This window comes from Pyxicephalus adspersus, chromosome 7, assembly GCF_032062135.1.
Source record: "Pyxicephalus adspersus chromosome 7, UCB_Pads_2.0, whole genome shotgun sequence".
In the NCBI taxonomy this organism is placed as follows: domain Eukaryota; kingdom Metazoa; phylum Chordata; class Amphibia; order Anura; family Pyxicephalidae; genus Pyxicephalus; species Pyxicephalus adspersus.
The window spans coordinates 70,931,280-70,952,847 of record NC_092864.1 but is presented as its reverse complement, the minus strand read 5'-3'; the positions used below and the strand labels follow the sequence as shown (position 1 = coordinate 70,952,847).

General features: G+C 35.8%; 1 protein-coding gene across 1 annotated transcript in view; it reads left to right on the top strand.

Annotated features, from left to right (window-relative positions):
• GRIN2A (glutamate ionotropic receptor NMDA type subunit 2A) overlaps positions 1-21,568 on the top strand; it is a 374,628-nt gene that overhangs the window by 336,018 nt on the left and 17,042 nt on the right. The window contains exon 12 of the mRNA XM_072418914.1: positions 14,761-14,948. Coding sequence (XP_072275015.1) covers positions 14,761-14,948 — 188 coding nt within the window. The remainder of the gene's footprint in view (positions 1-14,760; positions 14,949-21,568) is intronic.

Sequence of the window (21,568 nt, the reverse complement as noted above, 5' to 3'; positions counted from 1 at the left end):
AGCTTCAGCCCACTTTGGGGCTTTCATTTGGCAGGCAGCTCTTTCTAACAATTAGATTTGTTTAGCAGTTTCTATGGCATTGTTTATTTTCTGCCCTCACTTTATTGGTATTGCTTGTTATGTCCCAGTTGTGTGCTGTCAGGAGTTGTGCTGGGAAAATTGTTGTCATGCTTACCCGTAATTTTCCATTCCTTGCATCTCATCCTGACAGCACATTTCTCTGCCTTGTCCTATCATGAGCTTGTTAAAGAACACCGGCAGGCACGTGAGAGGTTACCTTTTAGCTTTGGAAGGGTAGTCCTATGAGAATAGAGAGGCAGAGCTGACCTAGATGTATACTGTAAGGAGGAGGTGCCATGAAAGAAAATTTTCGGGTAAGTATGGCAACAATTTTCCAAAATGTTAACTTGTGAATGATCATGGTGTTTAGTTCTGACTGAGGACTATCTAGTGGAAGAACTGAGAAAATACACTAAACAAAACTAGAAGTCATGTCCAACTTTGTGTTAGTGCTGGCATAATTGGATACAAATGTTTTATCTATCATTTTTTTGTTTTTTAGTAATTTGTTTGTACCTTTACTGAGTGAGATTTGTAACTGCTGGCCACATTCCAAAAAGGCAATATGTCTGTAGCTCCTGGTTTTGCCATGACTGTACTATTTTCTAGGGGTCCTTAGGGTGTCCCTGTATCCCTTTTATTCCCTTGCACTTTCCCACTATTGTGTCACTGATTGGCCCAGACACTCACTTTTCTTTCTACCTCTTTTTCTTCTTTTACTTTCTTCTCCCTCCTCCCCCCAACCACAGGAACTGCTTTACCTTATATATTGTTTACAATTGCTGTGGTGCAATTCCTGTAAAGTAGGTAATATAGACAGGCAATATAAAAATAGAAGGAGCAGGTATAACAAAATATTTTTTTTTTGAATGTTGATTCTACTGTGGATCCGGCTTGAAACCTACTGGTGTTTGCATTAGCGGAATGTTTTTAGAGGTATTTAAATTACAAAATGTTTATAGAAAAAAAATATAAATGTAATAATTTTCATATTATTAGTAAAGTTTGTCCATGTACATACTATAAAAATTGGAGAATATTTTATATATATATATATATATATATTTATATATATACATACACACACATTTATATTCTACATATATATACATACATACATATATATATTATGTATAGAGATTTGTTCTATTTTGCATTTATGTGTAATACAATAAAAATATTATCATGTTTCAACATTAGGAATAAATGCAGTAGCGACATTGGATAAAAATTGTTATGTGTAATATTTTTGTTTAAAATTGGGATGTGCAAGGCAATTGCAACCCATACCATGGTGCTGGGGAGATCCACCGCTAGGGCAGTTGGACCCCATAACATAGCACTAGTGTGCCCCAGGTTTAAATGTCTCTAGGATGACATACATTGAACATTACAATTTGTGCTACAAAGAGAGAATCACATTTCAACCAAAAAGTACCATGGTACAAAGCTAATTTATTACAATAATATTCTCATACAATGATAGCAAATGGGCTAGAATATTCTGACCTTTGCTCTATTGAAATGTTTTATGCAATGTATGATTCTCATGTGCAGCAAGATTGCTATATAGTTTCTATAATATTTGTGTGTCATGGTAAATTTTGTTCCTTATCCATCTAATGAGTAATTTAGAAAGATGACAGTATATCATGAGATAAAAAAGGAGCAAATATAAATATATTTGTTTAATGACTCAAGACCTAGAAGACTTTTTCTGTCATTAAATACCAGCATGCAGGGGGAAGTATTGTTTTATACTAAGTTGACTTTATCAGTTTTTTTTAGAAAATACATATTCTTAAAAAGCTTCAGCAAAGCAGCAAGTCATCTAACATTTGTGAAGGGAGAGATCAGGAAAACAATCTCCATTATGACAGTATTACTTTATAATATTTGAGTATGCAAGTGCACAGAAACTGGACTTTAAAGGCATCTAGTCATCAAACCTTATATTGTTATATACAATGCCCGCAAACTATTTAAACAATAAATGAAAGATTATGCAACAATTAAAAAATCAGACATGGTAAGTGGATTTCAAGCATAATAGTCTCAAACCATTTTGCACTTAAAAGTTGTCATAATAGCAATAATTCACAACATGCACCAATATGTATGTTGTGAGGGTACATTTTTCAAAAATAATATTAGAAATATCATTAGATTACTAGGCTTCTGGTGCAGACAATTTAAAGCCATATTACTAGGAATTAATAGGATAGGTTAGTACACAAAATCCCAACTTTTCAGTGGCCAAATCATACTTAACTATCTCTATGTTGCTTCCACTGAAGAAATTATGCAAAAACCTTAGGCCAAGGGTTTAATATACTTTAATGGTACTTACATTACATTATTCCCAGCAACCTCTTGTTAGACAAAAGGCCTTTACTCTTCTAAATTTCTGCAAGACTAACATTATATATTGGCAGTGATACCATTTAGCATCACTGTGTGTTACAATGGAAAGTAACATTCTCATAGCTCTCCACTAGGCCTAGGCAATTTTGTGGCTTCTCTTAGTATAGAAAAAAATTGCTGATGGAACAAGCAATGAGGTTGAGGCATTATGGGTGGCGTTGAATGTGGAGTTAAATAACACACAATTAACACGCAATTCATTACTGGAGTCTGCTATAGGCCCCCCAGTGCTAAGGAAGAAATAGAAAATTAACTACTAGCACAGATAGAAAAAGCAGTAAAAAGTGGAAGTGTTTTATTCATGGGAGATTTCAACTACCCTGACATTGACTGAAGTAAAGGCACTACAGGAACAGCAAAAGGGAGGAAATTTGTAAATTTAATACAAGATAATTTGATAGTACAGTTTAAAGATGCCCCAACTAGAAATGATACTGTGCTGGACCTAGTTCTTTCTGACAATGCAGAGCTTATAACACATGTGCAAATAAAAAAGAATCTGGGTAGCAGTGATCATAATATGATTTCATTTAATGTAAGCTGTAAACAGGAAGCAAAAACAGGAAAAATAGAAGCATTTAAGTTTAGGAGAGCAAAGTTTCCATTATTACGGCTCTCTGTGACTTGGACTGGGAGACAATATTGTCCTCAAAGAACACAGAACAAAAATGGGAGTGTTTCAAGTCTGTTCTACAAAAGCAAACTAAAAAATATATTCCAATGGGTAATAAGTTTAGGAGGCTAAAACTAAAACCTATGTGGCTCACAGCTGATGTTAAAAAGCCATAAGGAACAAGAAAAAGGCATTCCAAAAATATAAAAATGAAGGATCACCTTCATCATTTGAAAACTTTAAAGAATATACAAAATCTGTAAAAAGGAGATAAAATGTGCAAAACTTCAAAATGAAGGACAGATTGCAAAGGAAAGTTAGGCAAACCCCAACATTTTTTTAAAATATATTAATAGCAAAAAGATCAGATCTGAGCATGTAGGCCACTTAAAGGATCTTGCTTTGTTGGTAACTGGGGATAAAGAAAAGGCAGATTTACTAAACACTTTTTTTAGCTCCGTGTACACAAAGGAAAATGGCGAAGCTCAAGTCCAAATTCATAATAGCAATGTCACTGCCTTAAATGAGTCACAATGGCTCAGAATTGATATGATTGAGAAACAGCTGGGAAAAATTAGGGTTGACAAAGCACCAGGACCAGATGGATTACATCCATGTGTCCTTCAAGAGCTGAGATCGGTTATTTCAAAGCCGTTATTTCAAATTTTTAGAGACTTTTTAGTCGCTGGCAAGGTACCGATGGATTTGCATAGGGCCAATGTGGTTCCTGTCTTCAAAAACGGAGCAAAGTCATTACCAGGTAACTACAGACCAGTTAGTTTAACGTCCATAGTTGGAAAGGTCCTAGAGAGTTTGATAAAGGACCAAATAAAGGGGTTTCTGCTAGAAAATAATAATATAAGTGATAGTCAGCATGGCTTCAAGAAAGACTGAAGTTGTAAAACAAATTTACTCTCTTTTTATGAGGAAGTACATAAACAGGTAGACAGTGGAGTAGCAGTTGATATAGTGTACTTGGACTTTGCTAAAGCATTTGACACTGTACCCAACAGATGGTTAATATGGAAGTTAGGGTTGATAGGTTTAGAAAAGTCAATCTGTAAATGGATAGAGAACTGGCTTAAAGACCGCATTCAGAGAGTTGTAATTATTGATTCATACTCTGAATACTCTAAGGTTCTTAGTGGTGTACCCCAGAGTTCAGTGTTGGGACCTTTATTGTTTAACATCTTCATAAATGATATAGAGTTAAAAGTGTAATTTCTGTGTTTGGAGATGACACCAAAGTATGTAATGGAATTAAGTAGATCATAAACTTAATAACAGCATGCCAAGATGCAATATCTAAAGTTAGCAAAGTACTTTATTGTAATAAAAGAGGAATAGACTGCAGAGATGGAGACTTAGTTTTGCCCTTGTACAAAGCATTGGTCACACCACATCTGGAATATGCAGTCCAGTTTTGGCCACCAGTTCACAAAAAGGACATTGTGGAATTGGAGAGAGTGCAGAGAATGGCAACTAAACTAATAAAAGGAATGGAGGAGCTCAGCTATGAGGAGGGATTAGCTGAACTCCCTTGAGAAGAGACAATTAAGGGGGGATATGATCACCATGTATAAATATATAAATGGTCCATATTGAAAACTCTCTTCCCCATTATTCACTTTGAGATCATTACAAGAACAAGAAGGCACTTTTTGCGTCTGGAGGAAAGGAGGGGATTCTTCACTGTAAGGTCTGTGAAAATGTGAAATCAGCTCCCTCAGGAAGTAGTTTCAGCAACTACTATAGATAAGAAAAAGCTGGATGTTTTTCTAGAAGCACAGAATATAACTGGGGATTAAGGCTTTAAAGTAAAGATATCAGAAACTGTTGATCCAGGGAAAATCCGATTGCCTCATGGAATCCGGAAGGAATTATTTTCCCCTGTTTAAGCAAATTGTACCAGGGTTTTTTTGCCTTCCTCTGGACCAACTATGTCTTGAAGGGTTTTATATCTGGGATATGTTAATTTTCCTTGTGCTTGAACTTGATGGACTTATGTCTTTTTTCAACCTAACCTACTATGTAACTATGTAAGAGTTTTAAATCTTTTTCTCAGTTGACTAAAGAATGTAGTTTACCTATCTACTTCGTCTTATAGATATTTGCCAATTGCAGTAGCTGCTAAAATAGCCCAATATCATCATGTGTGTATAACTATTAACAATACCACATATAATTACTATAAATATATATATATATATTATACATTCTATATATTTTAGTATTTGTGTATAATCTGAACTTTTTGCACTTAAAATCTCATTAGAAAAGGAATATTGATTTATACTGAAGTCTGATAGATTATTATGTGAGATGCGAAGTGCATTTGTCTGTAACACTGGGATTTGACAGATCAAAGCCACAAAAGATCATTTAAGAGCAAGTGACCCATTATCACCAACCTAGGTACAAAATGCATAAAACTGTACTAAGGGGAATAAAGATATACAGCTGAAGTAACATGATTTTAAGAGATTTTGCCTATAAATAAATGTTTTAAAGATACAATATATGAATGTATCTAATTTTGTTAATTTTATTACCATTTCCATAGATTACTGTTTTGAGTGTTGATGCTTTCATTTGTCTCCAGCTCCAGGGTTTGATAGATTAAAGCCGTCATGGATAAATAAAGCTATTAATGAGTTTGTTACACACTGTACATGAAGATACAGCACCCTCTTCAAAATGACTTTGAAGAAATCTCTTCCTCGTTTTCTGGATCACCCAGCTTCACTTATGAAAGTTTATCCTTTCCAGCGGTGGAGAACTTTAATAAATTAGGCCCATAGTCTGGGTTCCTTTCCTCTAGATAGACCTCATGCATCAATATCTATGTTCTCTCTTCTCATCACCCAGCAATCCTTGCCCCAGCCAGGTCACACCTCTAAATGACCTAATCACTGAATGCTAAGGACACAGCAACCATCTTTCAAGATGGGAAAGCATTCTGCATTATTGATTAATAAACAAACTAAGATATAAATAGGCAGAGTAAGTTATCTCACTACATAAACAACAAGATAAAAAGACAATACATAATAAATTCAACCTCTGTACAGAGTGTCCAAGTAGCTTGTAGAATAGCTGCTTGTAAAATAGAGTATTCCATAATGTTCAGGAAAAGCAAGGGTCGGAGGAGAAAGCAAAATACATGTTGAGGGGTGAAACTAAAGAGAAAGGGGGAAGAGAGAGAGAAGTGAACCCAGAGTAGAAACTTAAGGTCAATGTTGGTTCTGAAGCCAAGCTTCCCAGGTATTATAAAATATATTGAAAATATATATATATATATTAGAGGCTATTTGTAGTCTAAGTGAAGTGTGCATCTCACCATTGGTTCCCACTGTTCATGTTTGCATTCTTGGATCCCAGAATTTGAGATGTCCAGATAGTTAACGGTTGCCCTTAATATTAACACCAAAAACATTGCTTGTTATAAAATGTTCTTATTTGAAAAAATTTGTTGAAGTGAAAACTGTGTAATCATCATAATATAGATGAATGTTTTCCATTTCATGAGTTTGTGCTTAACCCATAAATAAAAAACCTATAATACATGATAACTCACTTCACCAGTCCTAGATAGAACAAGATGGGTTGCATATAATAAATGTGTTGCAAATTCAACAAAATGCTGTCTGTAGTGGTAAATTGTGGTTGTATGGAGTTTTCTGCTCTGTTGCACTGAAGTACCAATATTTGTCAAACCTGTTAATATTTTATAGGTCAATGCTGCTGCATACTGACAAGATTGAACATACTACAGAAATTTTTTTTTTTCCAGAAATAACTTTTTATTACAGGGATTGCTGAGTTTAATAAAAATGAAATGGTAAAAATAATAAAATACTGGATTTGAACATATCTAACATTTACTGATATGCAGTACAGGAACTTCATCATATAGTTACTTAACAATAATTATAATTATAGGTTCTGTTAGTCTACCAAAAAAACTCCTAAAAGGGTTATGCATGAGTTTTAGAAGATCATTTTTATTGTAATTACTTATATATCTATAGTACAATGAAATTCAACATTTTGGGTTGTCAGTAGGGATGAGGGAGAGAGTTTTTGAAACTCGATCTCGCTGCGAATTTGGCCGTTCTCGCCAATCAAATCACTAGAGGTTTTGAATTAGGAGACTTGTCCCCATTTAAACTCTAGTTCCAGGGATCGCACACAGGACTCCCACAGGATTCCCATGAAAGATTGCAGCCCTGAGATACCACTGCGATCCTGGGGCAGTGGAGGTTAATAGCCCTCTAGTGCCCGGGGATCGCAGTGAAACTGCAGATGAACTCTCAATGGAGTTTCTCCATTGAAAGTTCATCTGCAGTTCAGTTTTCATGGTCACCGGGCTGATTAGTACTGCCCAGTGACCATGGGAACTTTGCCGTCACAGCTGATTGGAGGAGGCACGCGAGTGCCTCCTCCAGTGCCTCCCATCAGCTATGACTGCAGGCGAACTCTCAATGGAGTTTCATGATATAGAATAACAGCACTCCCCCACAGCAGCGGTGTTCTAATCCTGTATTAAGTGTGGCTTTAAAAAACATGAGACTGTGGATGTTTAGCATACCTGCACAGACCACCATAGTCACTGTATTAAACCCTGATCAGGATTGCTTGAGAGGTGACAAAAGCAGATTACCAGAAATGACTTTCAAGCTGAACTTTTTTCTTCCCACAGAACTTTTTATGTGAAAGCAGCAAGTAAGAGGTTATGTGACCAATGCAAAACACCTTGTAAATATTTGGGACAAACTAGACGCATGTGGCCTGATTTATTAAAGCTCATCAAGACTTAACATAGACTATCATAGCAAGGTTTAAAGTTAGATAAATACAAGCTAAAGATAAATACAATACAAATGCAAGCTGAGATGGACAACAACACATATATATAGTACATCAAGTTATTATTTATTTACCAAAGTCAAACTGCAGCAGTGTGTGAAAAATAAGGTACACCATTACCACTTCTATAGAAAGGAAGATTAAGTAGCAGCCAGGTGCTGCCAGTCAAATGCACCTGATAAATGAATCAAGTGGGGCCACATCTTTAAAAGCAGAACTCGTGGCAGTTGTCTGATCTGGAGCATTAGCTATGTGTTAAAAACAATGCTGATATGTAAAGTTATCAACAAATGAACTATGTTGCCACTCACCAATCTGGAAGGGTATAAGGCCATTCCCAAACAATCTACAGTAAGAATGTTTATTTAAGTTGAAAACATACAAGACAGCCATTGTTTGCCTTGAAATCATGGTTATTGGGGAGTGCGGATTTTATGGCGAGTGTCCACCAGAGCAGGAGGTAGAGGAAGGTGGGTTACAGAAAGGCAATGAAGAGAAAGAGCAAGAACTACTGGTAGAGGAATTGTCAGGTATGATACTAGGAGGTGACACGTGTCATCAGTTTAGCAATTTGTCCCTGTTATACAAGAAAAAATATTTTTCCTATTGTAGATGGGAACACAACACAAAATGGAGTCAGATTGCCTTCATGCTATCCAAGACTACTAAAATTGGTTAAAAAAATTTTGCATTGATTTTTCATAAAAAATTATCTGACCTGGAATTTCTAAATCTGATTTCATTTCTCAACTGATCCAACCAGATTCAATCCACCTCCAACTTTATTTTTATTCTGATCACCCCTGATTGCAATCCCCTGCTATGTACAGCTATGTAAGCTGGAAGGATACTGTAAAATATAGACCACACGAGTGGTGCCACATTGTATATATTGTGTGGGCATGTATGTAAATTATATATCTGTCTTTCTTTGCAGTTTTCTTATCCCTGTGGAATTAGAAGTAGAATGTATTACACCTAATCTATTTCCTATGCTCCTACAACTTCTGTACCTATGACAGATAATGTATTTTTCAACAAAAATTGTCATGCTTTTCTTGTCGTTTTTCAATGTGGGTTTTTTTTTATCTATACTGCAGACTGTAGGTTCTTGGGCTAATGTAACAATCACAGAGGTATATTGGTTAATTTGCTTTGCTACCATTCTCAGTGAACCTGGCCTGATTTGTTGGCAGGTTTTATTGTCCTGGCAATCACATCAGCAGTTTTTGTGAAGGCTCTGCAATTGCAAGCAATTTTTTATTTTCTTTCTTACTGTAAAAAATCACATAATGCTTTTGTTCTGGTGAACAGAGGGGGGAAAAGTTAATCCCATGAAGTTAATTGTTTTATACTCCATAAATTTTGCACAGGCTTTTTAAATTACTCATTAGGTTTCTATATTGTAAAAAGTTAACACAGCATTACTGAAGTGATCTTTTGGAAATCATGTGAAATGGAAGTTTAAAATACATACATGATAACACAAATTCCTACAGTGTGCAGATTTTTTAAAGTTGGTTTAATCTAGTTAATTTAAAGACATTCAACTGAACACACATATTTACCATCTGGTGTTTTCTAAGTGAACTGGAGTATTGGCTATACTGTTCAGATGTCCTTGGAATCACCAGATTTGCCGCAATGAAATCCAAGAAAACTGTGCCTGGTATTGAGGAGTTGTAATACACTAATACTGCACCAGAAACAATGTAGGGCCTGCTTTACCTCCGAAAAGTTTTGTTTTGGTATAAGATTTAGACAGCTCTATCACACATCACAGCCCCGAACTTGTACATAGTCCTACCATATACCACAGCCCTGTTCAGCAAAGCTTGAGTACCTGAATCATATCTGTTATACTAAATTAACACATACAAGTTGTGTCTATCTCCCAGCCTTTCACAAGAAAGCCCCCTTATGAGTTATTAGATCCCAAGCCTGTTGGCATACCACAAATGGACAGTAATGATGCAATATGTGAGTTTGGGTTTTATCATTGATTATATTTTATGTCATTTATACTTTGTTGTTTTGTTGCATTATTAAAATGAAAGTTTTGTCTGTTGTATAAAAAAATGCTGTTTCTCTTGTCTTAGCAATTTTTGTGAAAATGTAGAGGAACACATAATTTGTTGAGTAATATGATTTTAATATTATGGTCACAGAAGTGTTGTAGTTGTTTTTGTTGTATTTTATTATTTTTAAGTGTACAATATTTTATTATTTGTACTTAAAGTCCCATTTCCTGTTTTTGATGATTTGAAAAATGTTTTATATTTATAATTTTGATTTCAATCAAATCAACCAACTCAATCAACCAACTTCTGGTTCAATACATGCATTTAAAGTAAAAAGGTAACATAATTAATATCTTGCATAATAAAATAACAACATGGGGTTGAGAAAAAAATAAATAGATTACCCTGAAAGGCTACAATTTCTCAGATCCTGTGAGAATATATATATACTAAATATTGCTGGACAGTTTGTGGCCCTTTAGGACTGAAGTTGTTCAAACGCATTCTAAATCATCTTGAGTTTTTTTTGTTCTTTTCTGTCTCACTTTTTACATGCAACCTCGGCATACTAACACAAAACATACCCGATTTTCACCCACAGGCTTTCTGTCTGATACCTAAATTAAAATTAAAATGTATTTCAAAGCAAAATATTTATTTGTAGGTTTGGATAGAGTAGGTTTAGGATTAGAAGTTGAGGTTTTAGTGCTACCCAAACCTCTGTTAGAGAGTTTGCCTAACTTGCTCGTTTTTAGCTTGAAGAACTTATAAACTACTTTAAATTATCTCAAGCACCAAAGGTAAAGCCATTGCCATGATATCAATGAGTTGTTTACCTTGCAAATTTCTTTCTGAATCATACTTTACTAAGCAATTTCTCCCCTAACAACTACACGAGAATGCATCCAGCCCAGAACTCCCACCCAGTTGCTACATAGCAGTACCACAACCATCATCCTACAGAAGCAATGGGCTTCTATATATATTAGCAACTGATCGGGACCCAGTTGAACATAGTTTGCAGTATTCCCAATGACTGGGTGTTGTTAGTGCTGTACTACCCTGACAAACACCATTCAATGAGAACCCCACAATTATTTACGTTAGCAGTGTCCCCATTGGGAATTCACTGAAAAAAAATCTCCTGGGCAGGTTATGTGAGATTCAAAGAATATTTGGCAGAGGAGGATAAGTTGAAGATCACCAATCCTTGGGTATTTTCAAAGTTGTTTTTTGTGCCTACCCCTATATGAAATATATTGGAGAAAAAAAGACAAGAAAAGCTGGGGTTTTAAGGCAGATAACTTAAATTGCATTCTGAGTAAGTTATGATATCATTCATATAGCATACATTCAATACATATGAATGACATAGACAATAGTATATCAAAGTCCTGTCCCCTCAGTGGAGCTGTAAGGGGCAGTATTTGGGATTGGCATTCTAGACAGTAATAATCCCTGAAAAAGAAGACTTTACAATCATCTGAACTATGGTGTGGCATCCCGACACGTTTTGCCTACATTGGCTTCTTCAGGGGACTTGGTGGTGGCATGCCACAGCACCACCACCAGGCGCTTCCTTACATTATCACTCTGAGCTTACAAGCTTGTTGTTTTTATCCCTCGCATTGATCCCACCAACAATGTTTTGTAATAGAACACATGCCTAACTTTACTCTGCGCGGCTTACAAATCCCGTGAAGAAGCCAATATAGGTGAAACGGGTCGGGACACTACACCATACCTCTGATGATTTTAAAGTGTTCTTCTTCAGGGATCATTACTGTCTGGAACACTAGTCCCAAATACTCCCCCCCTAGAGATCTTTTATATACAGCTGTATGTTATATGAATGATAATATAATGTACTCAGAATACAATTTAGGTTATCTGCCTTCAAACCCCAGCTTTTCTTGTCTTCTTTTCTTCAAAGAATATTTGCCTTAGCTCAGCAAAGAGATTTAGGAGCACTAAATAAAAAAACATTACCTGAATTGCATTGAGCAAAAAGCAAAGTATTGCACTGTAATGTTTTTCATGGAATGTGTGTCTAATGGTAAAGCTCTCATATATCACGAAAAAAGGGCAAAAAGGAACAAGGTAGGATGAGTTCTCATGTAGTTAAACATAGCACAAAAGTTACATAAATATTTTAAAATATATTGTTATCCTCATTAAGTATAAAGGTCAAGTCATGTTCAAATTCTATTTATTCTGTATATAGACTTCAGGTTTAAGAAATGGTAGAGCTAAATTGCATCTATTACTATGATTATTCTTAGCAGTGTAGGAAACTTAATTTATGAGTTAGAAAATGCTCTCTGTGGAATTGTAATCGATTTGAGAGAATCAGACAAATCTATAAATATAATTGACACGTTGAAAGATAAATTAAAAATATTGGTAATATTTGGAAAAAATAGATGTTATATGTACAGGCCTGCACATACTAATTGCTTGCATACTATAATACACTGCAGTACTACATTGGCACTCTGCCCTCAGCACTGCAGTCTTTTCAGATAGAATCATTTACAGCTAAAACCTTTATCTCAGTTTGATTCTAATACGCTCTACAGAACAGAGGAGATTGTGATCAATATACATTACCACTCACCAATATATGTAATGCTTAAAGATGCATGCACAGCCATGTAACTTCTACTACATATAATAATACAGCATATTTATTTAATATATATATTGCAAAGACATTTGTTTTGTTGATTATATTAGATTACAACTTGAAAAGCTTTGATTACTTTAAATCCAAATAACATATGCATCAATGTATATATACCACTATTCTGCAATCTGCCTTCTTGATATATTCTTGATATATAAATTGCTAACATATAATTTATTTGTGTTAAAACTTCTATGGGCTGTAGTAGTGATATTAAAATAAAATTGCAGTTATTCCACCATTTCTATTGCCACCATACCTTAAAAATGTGAAATGGACATAGAACCATCCAATAACATTACTTAATTTGTCTAGAGGTCTAATAGACAGCACAATAACTCCTTGTGTAACTCTTATTGTTTTCTTGAGCAAATCTTCTTCATTTTGTTAGGTTGTACCTTTACATTTAGGATTTAGGAAGGTGGACAGTAGAACCATTTAATTGATTTTAAAACATGATTGTATGGTACTGCAAACAAACTTTATGATGTGTCTATATAGATTATATTCTGTTTCCAGTGTGGTGCTTCTTTTAACACACAATAGTGAACATTTAGTAGTGCAGATTCTGCATGGCCCATGCAAGTGGCAGGTCCAGCGCTCATAACCAAAATACCATTGGATCATGCTTCAGTTACCTTAAGGGGGAAATGTTCACATGTTTTCAATTGGAGATATGAATTTTCAGTACTGTGTTCATAGAGGAAATGATGGTGTATACTAGGGATCAACATAGAATAGTTCAATTTAATTCTCTAAAAAAATGTAAACTTTGGGAGAAATTTGACTTTTATAATATATGTAGAAATACTAAAGGGGGCTTTTAAAGCAGCAACATCTGCTCATTTTGGCTCATCAGCGGTGTGCAAGGTGATGTTCAGGATCCCTCGTAAATACTGGGTACAATGTGATCACACACATCCAATCATGCAACACATTAGTGATCACACACATCTGATCATGCAACAAATTAGTGATCACACACATCCGATCATGCAACACATTAGTGATCACACACATCTGATCATGCCACACATTAGTGATCACACATATCTGATCATGCAGCACATTAGGCCACTTCCCCCTGGGTAGTAGCAGATTAGTTGTAATTTTGCAACTGAACCTAAAATAGAACAGGATAAATTCCCAATAGCAATCTTGTTAATAAATGATTACAAATAGTATAAAAGCAAACTAGTGCTCAGAATATGTTTCATGGGCTCATTTCAGTTCATCTTTGGTTTTAGCTGGTGCGAGCAATCGAGTGAGCATATGACACTCAACTTAATAAAAAAACAAATGATGTCAGACTGTTACATTTACTTTTTACATTTTCCTAAATTTCAGTAGAAACCATGGGCCTGATTTATTAAAACTATCATTGGTGAACCTGGGTGATGCAGAAAATCTGGAATGGATTTCTTAAAATGTATTTGCTAATAGTTGATATTGATGTTTTCAATCTTGAGCAGATTCATTTAAGGTTTGCTGGATCACTCAGGTCCATTCATAGTAGTCATTGGATCCAGTCCTGGATCTACATGAGGAGTTGAGGATTAAAGTTCTTAAGAAGTAGGTGGTGAACAATTGTAAAATCTTAAACTGTTAACAGGAAATAAATGTCATGATAGGTATTAAGGCCCTGATTTATTAAAGCTATCCAAGGCTAGAGAGAATATACTTTCACCAGTGAAGCTGGGTGATTCAGCAAACCTGGAACATTGCTAATATTACTTTTTTATTATTACATAGTATTTATATAGCTCCTACCATAGTCATGTCTTTAATACAGACTAAGGTCAATTTTTGGGGGAAGCCAATTAACCTAACTGCATGTTTTTCGGGATGTGGGAGGAAACCGGAGAACCCAGAGGAAACCCACGCAAACATGGGGAGAACCTGCAAACTCCATGCAGATAGAGTACTGGCCGAGATTCGTACCTGGGACCTAGAACTTCTAAAGCCAGAGTGATAAACACTGAGCCACCCTTCGACCTGCCCGCATACAACATTATTTGCTTTACTCCGTATAAAAGTAATGAAAACATATTTTAAATTCTGTCTTATCTATTGTTTTTTCTTTACAGAAAGTTGGATGCCTTTATCTATGATGCAGCAGTGTTGAATTACATGGCGGGAAGGGATGAGGGTTGCAAGCTTGTAACAATAGGCAGTGGCTATATTTTTGCCACAACAGGTTATGGAATTGCCCTCCAAAAAGGTTCTCGGTGGAAACGACCTATTGATTTAGCACTTCTGCAGTTTGTTGGAGATGGTAAGTTATTTATTTTTACACTATTAGGCAAATTTAATTAGTGTTCATTTCGTTACAAAAAACATTTTTTTAACCCATTTACGTAAATAAAATACTATTTTTTAATTAAACACATATTTTCTCACTATGAACTCCCTTCATAGACAAGCTTTATTTTGTCCTTTCTGTTACATTATTTTCCTAATTTTGTCCCCATTGTTCAGTAATAAATCACATATTATGCATAAGGTATGGGTGAGATAAGGACCGTTTTCCGCTCATACAAGGCATATATTATATGTATACAAACACTTTTTCAGTAGATTTATTTTCTGCTTCACAAGTAGAATAATTCAGGATTACATTATTTTATTTGTATGCAACACCAGTGAAATTATGGAAACATGTTACTAGGTGAATAATTCTTTCAAACACAGCAGTTTTTTCTGAACATACATTGTGTATCGGTATAAAAGCATTGTCCACTGTATTGGCTTCATCTTGTTAGTGCCAGGTTGGACAACCTTTACCTTCTAAACGGCTGTATTTCTCTGCACATCCAAGATACAAATATTCCACACTATCACTTCTAATTGGTGCTCTGTTGGAGTTCTAGTGACGTTGGAGTACATGTGAGTATAATGAAATTAATGTAATGTTAAAAAAAGATTGTATTTTGTGCCATCTCTTTATCCTACAAAGGAGTACTTGGTGAACAACACCACTTTTTGGAAAGATTGGGAAAGTGCAAGAGGGTAAACTTAATGAAAAATAACGGATGAAAAGATGTTGGTAATATTTTAGTGACAATTTTATATATATTTTTTATAAATTTACAGTACAAAAGGTATATATTGGGGTGAATAACTTACCCAGTATTGAGAAGGAAGTTGTCCGAAACAGCATACAGTCTAAAACTGTTGGTGGGAGGATACAGTCGCTTTCAATCTCAGTAGAGCGTTGGCAGCGCATTTAGCTGGTATCTGCTAGAGCTTCAAGCGGCAATAAAACAACCTAGGAAGGCCCATTTATTATAAGATGGCTGTCCAGGCTGTTCTCGTGTTCCATGAGTCCATCTAATGCAAATGGTAAAAAGAGGGAAGGGCAGTCTTCTCCTGTCCTCCCCATCCATCCACGGTCAGCTCAGATCATCACAACGAACCCGGTCTAAGCCGACAGGCGGTGTGTTTTGTTTTTCTTTTCAAAAGTTTGTAATTACAGAATGGTCAGGAAAACACGCTTCTACTAAAAGAGACAATTACACAGTACAGTGATTTTCATTGCTTAACCAATGTTAAACCGAAGTTGGGGAGGGAGTAATGTTATAAGAAAGATGTACAGGTTAGAGCCTCGTTAAGTCTGTTTATTCTGTCGCCTGTAAACAAATTTAGGAATTTGTTCTTAAAGAATGATTTTTTCCTAATAACCTTTGCTTAAGTCAGGGTAAAACTATTCAAAGTTTAAAATTTTATCACACTTGCATCACAATTGTGACATAAACCCACATGTCTACTGACAGGTGTAATAAGTTTATCTGTTTATATGCCATAAATTTGTTCATAAATTCTCTAGCATAGTTACTGCTTGGTTTTTGCCTATGTAGAATGTTTTACAGATGCAGCTTAGTAAATGTACAACCCCTGTAGTGGCCCAATCTACATTAGATCATTGAGTATGTCCATTTGGTAACAATTTGATCAAGCAAGCATCGATCCATAGGCACTGACCAGAATTATAACACTTAAATATGCTCATTTCCTTTCACAGATCACTTTTATCTTGTCCAGGGTGTTGACTCCATACCCCTTTGTCTAAAATAGATCCGGGCTTTCTAAAATGGTTTTCTAGATAGTTCCGATATAAACTAAAAATTGTACTTTTTTTCATCCCTCTAAACAAGCATTTTACAGATACTTTTTGTTTAGCTTTATTAGACAGAACAAAAGTGAGACTGATTTTCTCAAGTAGTAGGAGTATATGCATTCTTAGCATTGTTAAAATGAGAAACTGTGTTAATTTAGATTGCCTAATACATTGGTACATTTATTAAATTGAATAAAAGGATTGGATGACTAAAAAAATATAATTCGCATATTCACGTTAACTGAATTTTTTACCTTCGAGTGACAACTTTTATCTTTCTGCATTTAGATTGTGTACTCCTTTACTAAATATGTTCCTCACATGCTGCTCCTTAATTGAGTGGCATACATAAATAAATCTAAGTGTGGAACTTTCATTTTGGCATATTGTGGAAGCATAAACTAGTTATACAGGTAGTTCCCGGGTTACATACGACATAGGTTTGTACAAAGTTGTATATGTGTGTAAGTCGGAACAGGTACATTATTTTAATAAATTCCATTGGGACAGATGTTTGTCTCAACCTATTATTAGGCAGTGTGGTGTCAGTTACTGTATAAAATCCTCACTATGGGCTAATCACAAACTAAGCAAAAAAAAAAAAAAACTTTATGGATTTATTAACTTCTAGAGCAAGCTGTGCTTTGATATGCAAAAAGAAACAACTGCAGAGTTTGTCTTGGTCAATAAAAGGTTACAGGAGGCTGCAGAAAGAGCTCAGTCCCCTAACGCCACCCACAACCTCAGCTGTGTTTAGAAAAAGATTTCTTCTGTAAGTCATGCGAACCACCCCTCGTCAAGCGTCCGTCCTACACAGAATGAGCAGGGAAGCCCAGTTTGTATCTAGGAGCCGTCCGTATGTTGGATGTCCTTAACCTGGGGACTACATATACGAACATATATAGAGTGAGCACTGTGCACCATCTCCTTTGAGTACTATGAGTACTACTGAGTAATATGCTCAGGAAGTAAGATATATCCAGACAGGCCAAACCTACGCAAACCAGATCTATCAGGCCCTTCCTCACTCCTGAAACCAGATCCTGGGGACTAGGGTGCACTGCACCCTCTTGTTACAGCCTCACAGAGCTCCTCTACTCACAATCCCTGTCACCACGACATGCAGCCTTCCTCTCCAGCCTCATCTGAGCCAAAATTAAGGACTCCTGGGTTCATCTCTGACTATGTGTGGGCCCTTCTTACTAAAGAAGGCCTGACATCCATGTTTATGGACATGAACCAATATCTAACATTACAATCTCTCTCGTAAACTCTTGCCTTGATTTTCATGAGAAGGCCATCAGAGAACAAGAGTCCTACAACAGTCCCTATGCTTTACAAACTTGAGGACATGGAGAATAGAGAACAGAGAAACAACCTATGGATCTGTGGACTACCAGAGGCAATGAGCGGATCAACTGGAAGACACTATCTGGGGTGTCCTCAGTATAATCTTGGGTCTCTCCTCTACATCTTCCCTCTAGTTTCACTGTTTACACAGGGTGCCTAGAGCCGCTCCTCCGGATTCACCATGAGATGTAATCTGCCAACTGTAGTAATTTACAGATAAAGAGGTCCTGCTGGAAAAGCCTAAATAATCTTCTAGCATTGATTTTGATAGGGTGGCCATTTCTATTTTTTGGTTCTAGCCAAAGCTACCTTGGACAGACACAGGGCACTAGGCCATCTATTGGCACTGGTGCGAGAGGCTGGTATCTCACATCACTGGGGATTTCCTTTCTGTTTGACTGTCCACAAAGATGAGATTCTCTATGATTCCCAGAAGACCTGGATCTACAGAAACCTGCTCTACCTGGATGGCAAGATCTGGATTTCCCTCTGGCTACTCTTGAGCAATGCTCCTGGAAGAATCTGTCACTTCTATTTCTTCTTCCTCAGCTGGCCTCTGAGAATGTTTGTAGGATCTCATTTCACTGTCCTCTATCTGATCAATTTACCCGTTTAGAGGATTTCACCAAGGCTAATGGAAAAAAGGGGGAACACTCAATCTGATGGCCTCCTGTTGCCAAGATTGAGTTTTACAGGATAGCCTGTTTTCAGAGTGTTCAATGTTTGCTTTAATATGTCTCCTATTCTCTGGTTTAATTAACTATTTTCTTTTGCCACACTTGGCTTCCCTGGCTAGGTTCTGGTGCCATATAGGAGTTTTTGATTGGTTCAAAAGCTATTCTTATATGCAATAGGGTTATTCTTTATTATGTGAGTGTAATATTGTTTATGTGCTTCTTCCAAGGTAGAAATGTCTGTGACACCAACTAAATTGAGCTCCTACAATGTGAAGGGACTCAACTGAACTACCAAACATCACTAAATATTACATGAGTTGCATGCCTCAGGGGTGACATCACAATCTTACAGGAAGTGATTGAATCTAATGTGAGAATATTCTCCAAACATTTCCCACAATGGAACTCTGGCCTTTTTACATTCTGAAAGATCAAGAGGGGTCGTAATTGGTTTCTTTTGTGCAAATTTTGTGCAAATTTTGTGCAACATACACCAAAGTACTCAAGCATCACTCTAGATCTTAGCAGATATTTACAGAAAAACAGTTTAGAAATCATACAATATAGTCATACAGATACAACTTCTTTACTTTCCATGAACTAGATGACAGACAAATTTAAGGATAATATTAAAAAATGCAAAGGTAAGCAACAGGGCCATGATAAAAGCATTGGTAACTGTTCATGTAAATGTAACAAATCAGAGTTAGACATAAGAACATAATGCCTATAAAAACATACACAATACTGGAATGTATAAAAAAGGATGTATAAAGCATGAAATAAATATTGAGCTGATCAGTGCAAATCCTTCATAAATGATATCTCTTAAACTTTCTACAGTTTTAGGTACAATATAAAAAGAGCAGCTTAAAAGTGAACATTTTATTTAAATGCACAATTGGGCCAAAACAAATTTGGTTAAAATTAAACCTTTATATGTATATAATATGCAGTCTTTCCATTTATTATAGTTTGTCTGCACTATTTGTCTGCAATATAGTGAACCTAAAATGCAACTTCAGCTTCATTGCTGCCACTTAATAATTTCAGTACTAACAGATTTCTCTAAACCATCAACTAAAAAAAAAAAAACGTTATCAGTATATAAATATTTTTGTACACAGTTTACCTTGTAATACTGTGTACTTTAGTCTTTCTTCACGGCTATAATAGAGAGGTAATCACTGTTCATTAGAGATAGCTGTTTATAGCTGAAGATTTTTTTCCATGCTTTATTGGCTACTTTAAACCTAATTTTCACTAGAAGCCATTTATACATTTCATAGTGTCAGTGATGAACTACTGTTATGCATTTCTGGCAAATACAACATACTATTTGGATTCATACTATTTTGTGATAGCACGGGGAGAGAGCTAAAGTTATCATGGCACTGAATTAGTGGAATCTGAAAAAAAGATGCTGGAAGCTGATTATTGTAGGTGATGGAGAAGAAGAGGGATTACATGTTACTAATGTTGGTCAATTATCTCACTATTCGAATCGACAGCTATTCGATCGAAAAGTGAGAAATTCTCCGGGTGTTCAAAAGCCGAATTCGAAAAACCATTGAAGTCAAAATATTATTTTTCGGGTCTTTTAAGGGCTGCAAGAGCAATCAGATTGCTCTTGCAGCCCTTTACTAGTTGTATGTATTGTTGGAGAGAGTTTCTCTATCCAAGAACACATAGTGCAGCTCTGCAGCACCGATTGCTGTTGCCGCGCTGTGCTACTACTATGTATTCTTGAATAGAATTTCTTTATCCAAGAATACAGGGCACTACAGGTGATGAATGGGGACAAGTCCCTATTCATCACCTGTAGTGCCCGGACATTGTAGTAGAACTGCAGAGCTCTGCAGTTCTGTTTCCCACTTGACGTCACAATGGAGCTGAACTGCAGATTACCTTTGCAGTTCCACTACAATCTCTGGGCACTACAGGTGATGAACGGAGACAAGTCCCCGTTCATCACCTATAGTGCCCGAAGATCTTGCAATGACAGGAGGACTCACAATGTAATTTTGAGAAAACCTGTAAAAAAAGTTAGTTAAAAAAACACAAACATTCAATAAATTACTTTAAAATTACCAGATTTTTTACCCCAAATTTTTAGCGTCGAATCCCGTGTTTTTCGGGTCGGGTCTATCCGAATTCAAACAGCCGAATTCAATTATTCGGGTCGAATATAAGGACAACCTGATTAAACTAAGTTCTGGTGTGGGCAGACCATGAGCTAATCAAGAACAGGAGGACATGAAAGTGTTAAGAAAGATTAATGGGCATGGGTTGTAGGAAAAGGAAAAAAAATATTTGATTGCACATAGGGAAGAGAAGAGTAAGGTTGGCCTTTTGGGATAATAGGTAAACATGCGTTTGAAAAAGATTGGCAGAAAGGAGAAAATTATGGTGGCCTTTGAGTAAATAGGCTGATGCAGAAGAGAAGACACAAAAAAGAGAAAAATAAGTCAATTCAAAAGAAATAAATGTCCGCAAGTGTGTGGTTCTAAAAATCCCAGATGGTATTATAGAAAAAAAAAACTTGGAAAGCAGTAAAAATTATAATGTTTCTAAACTTGTTGATTTATTGAACAAAATGTCTCTAATTACATTTTAACTTTTTTTCAGAACATTTATCGCTTTTCTTTTTTAGATTTATTTAGGAAATTTATTTTTTATTGTTATAGACAGACCAAAAGTTTAGGCTACATCTACATGTGCTGTTTCCCCAGTGTGCAAATGCATACATAT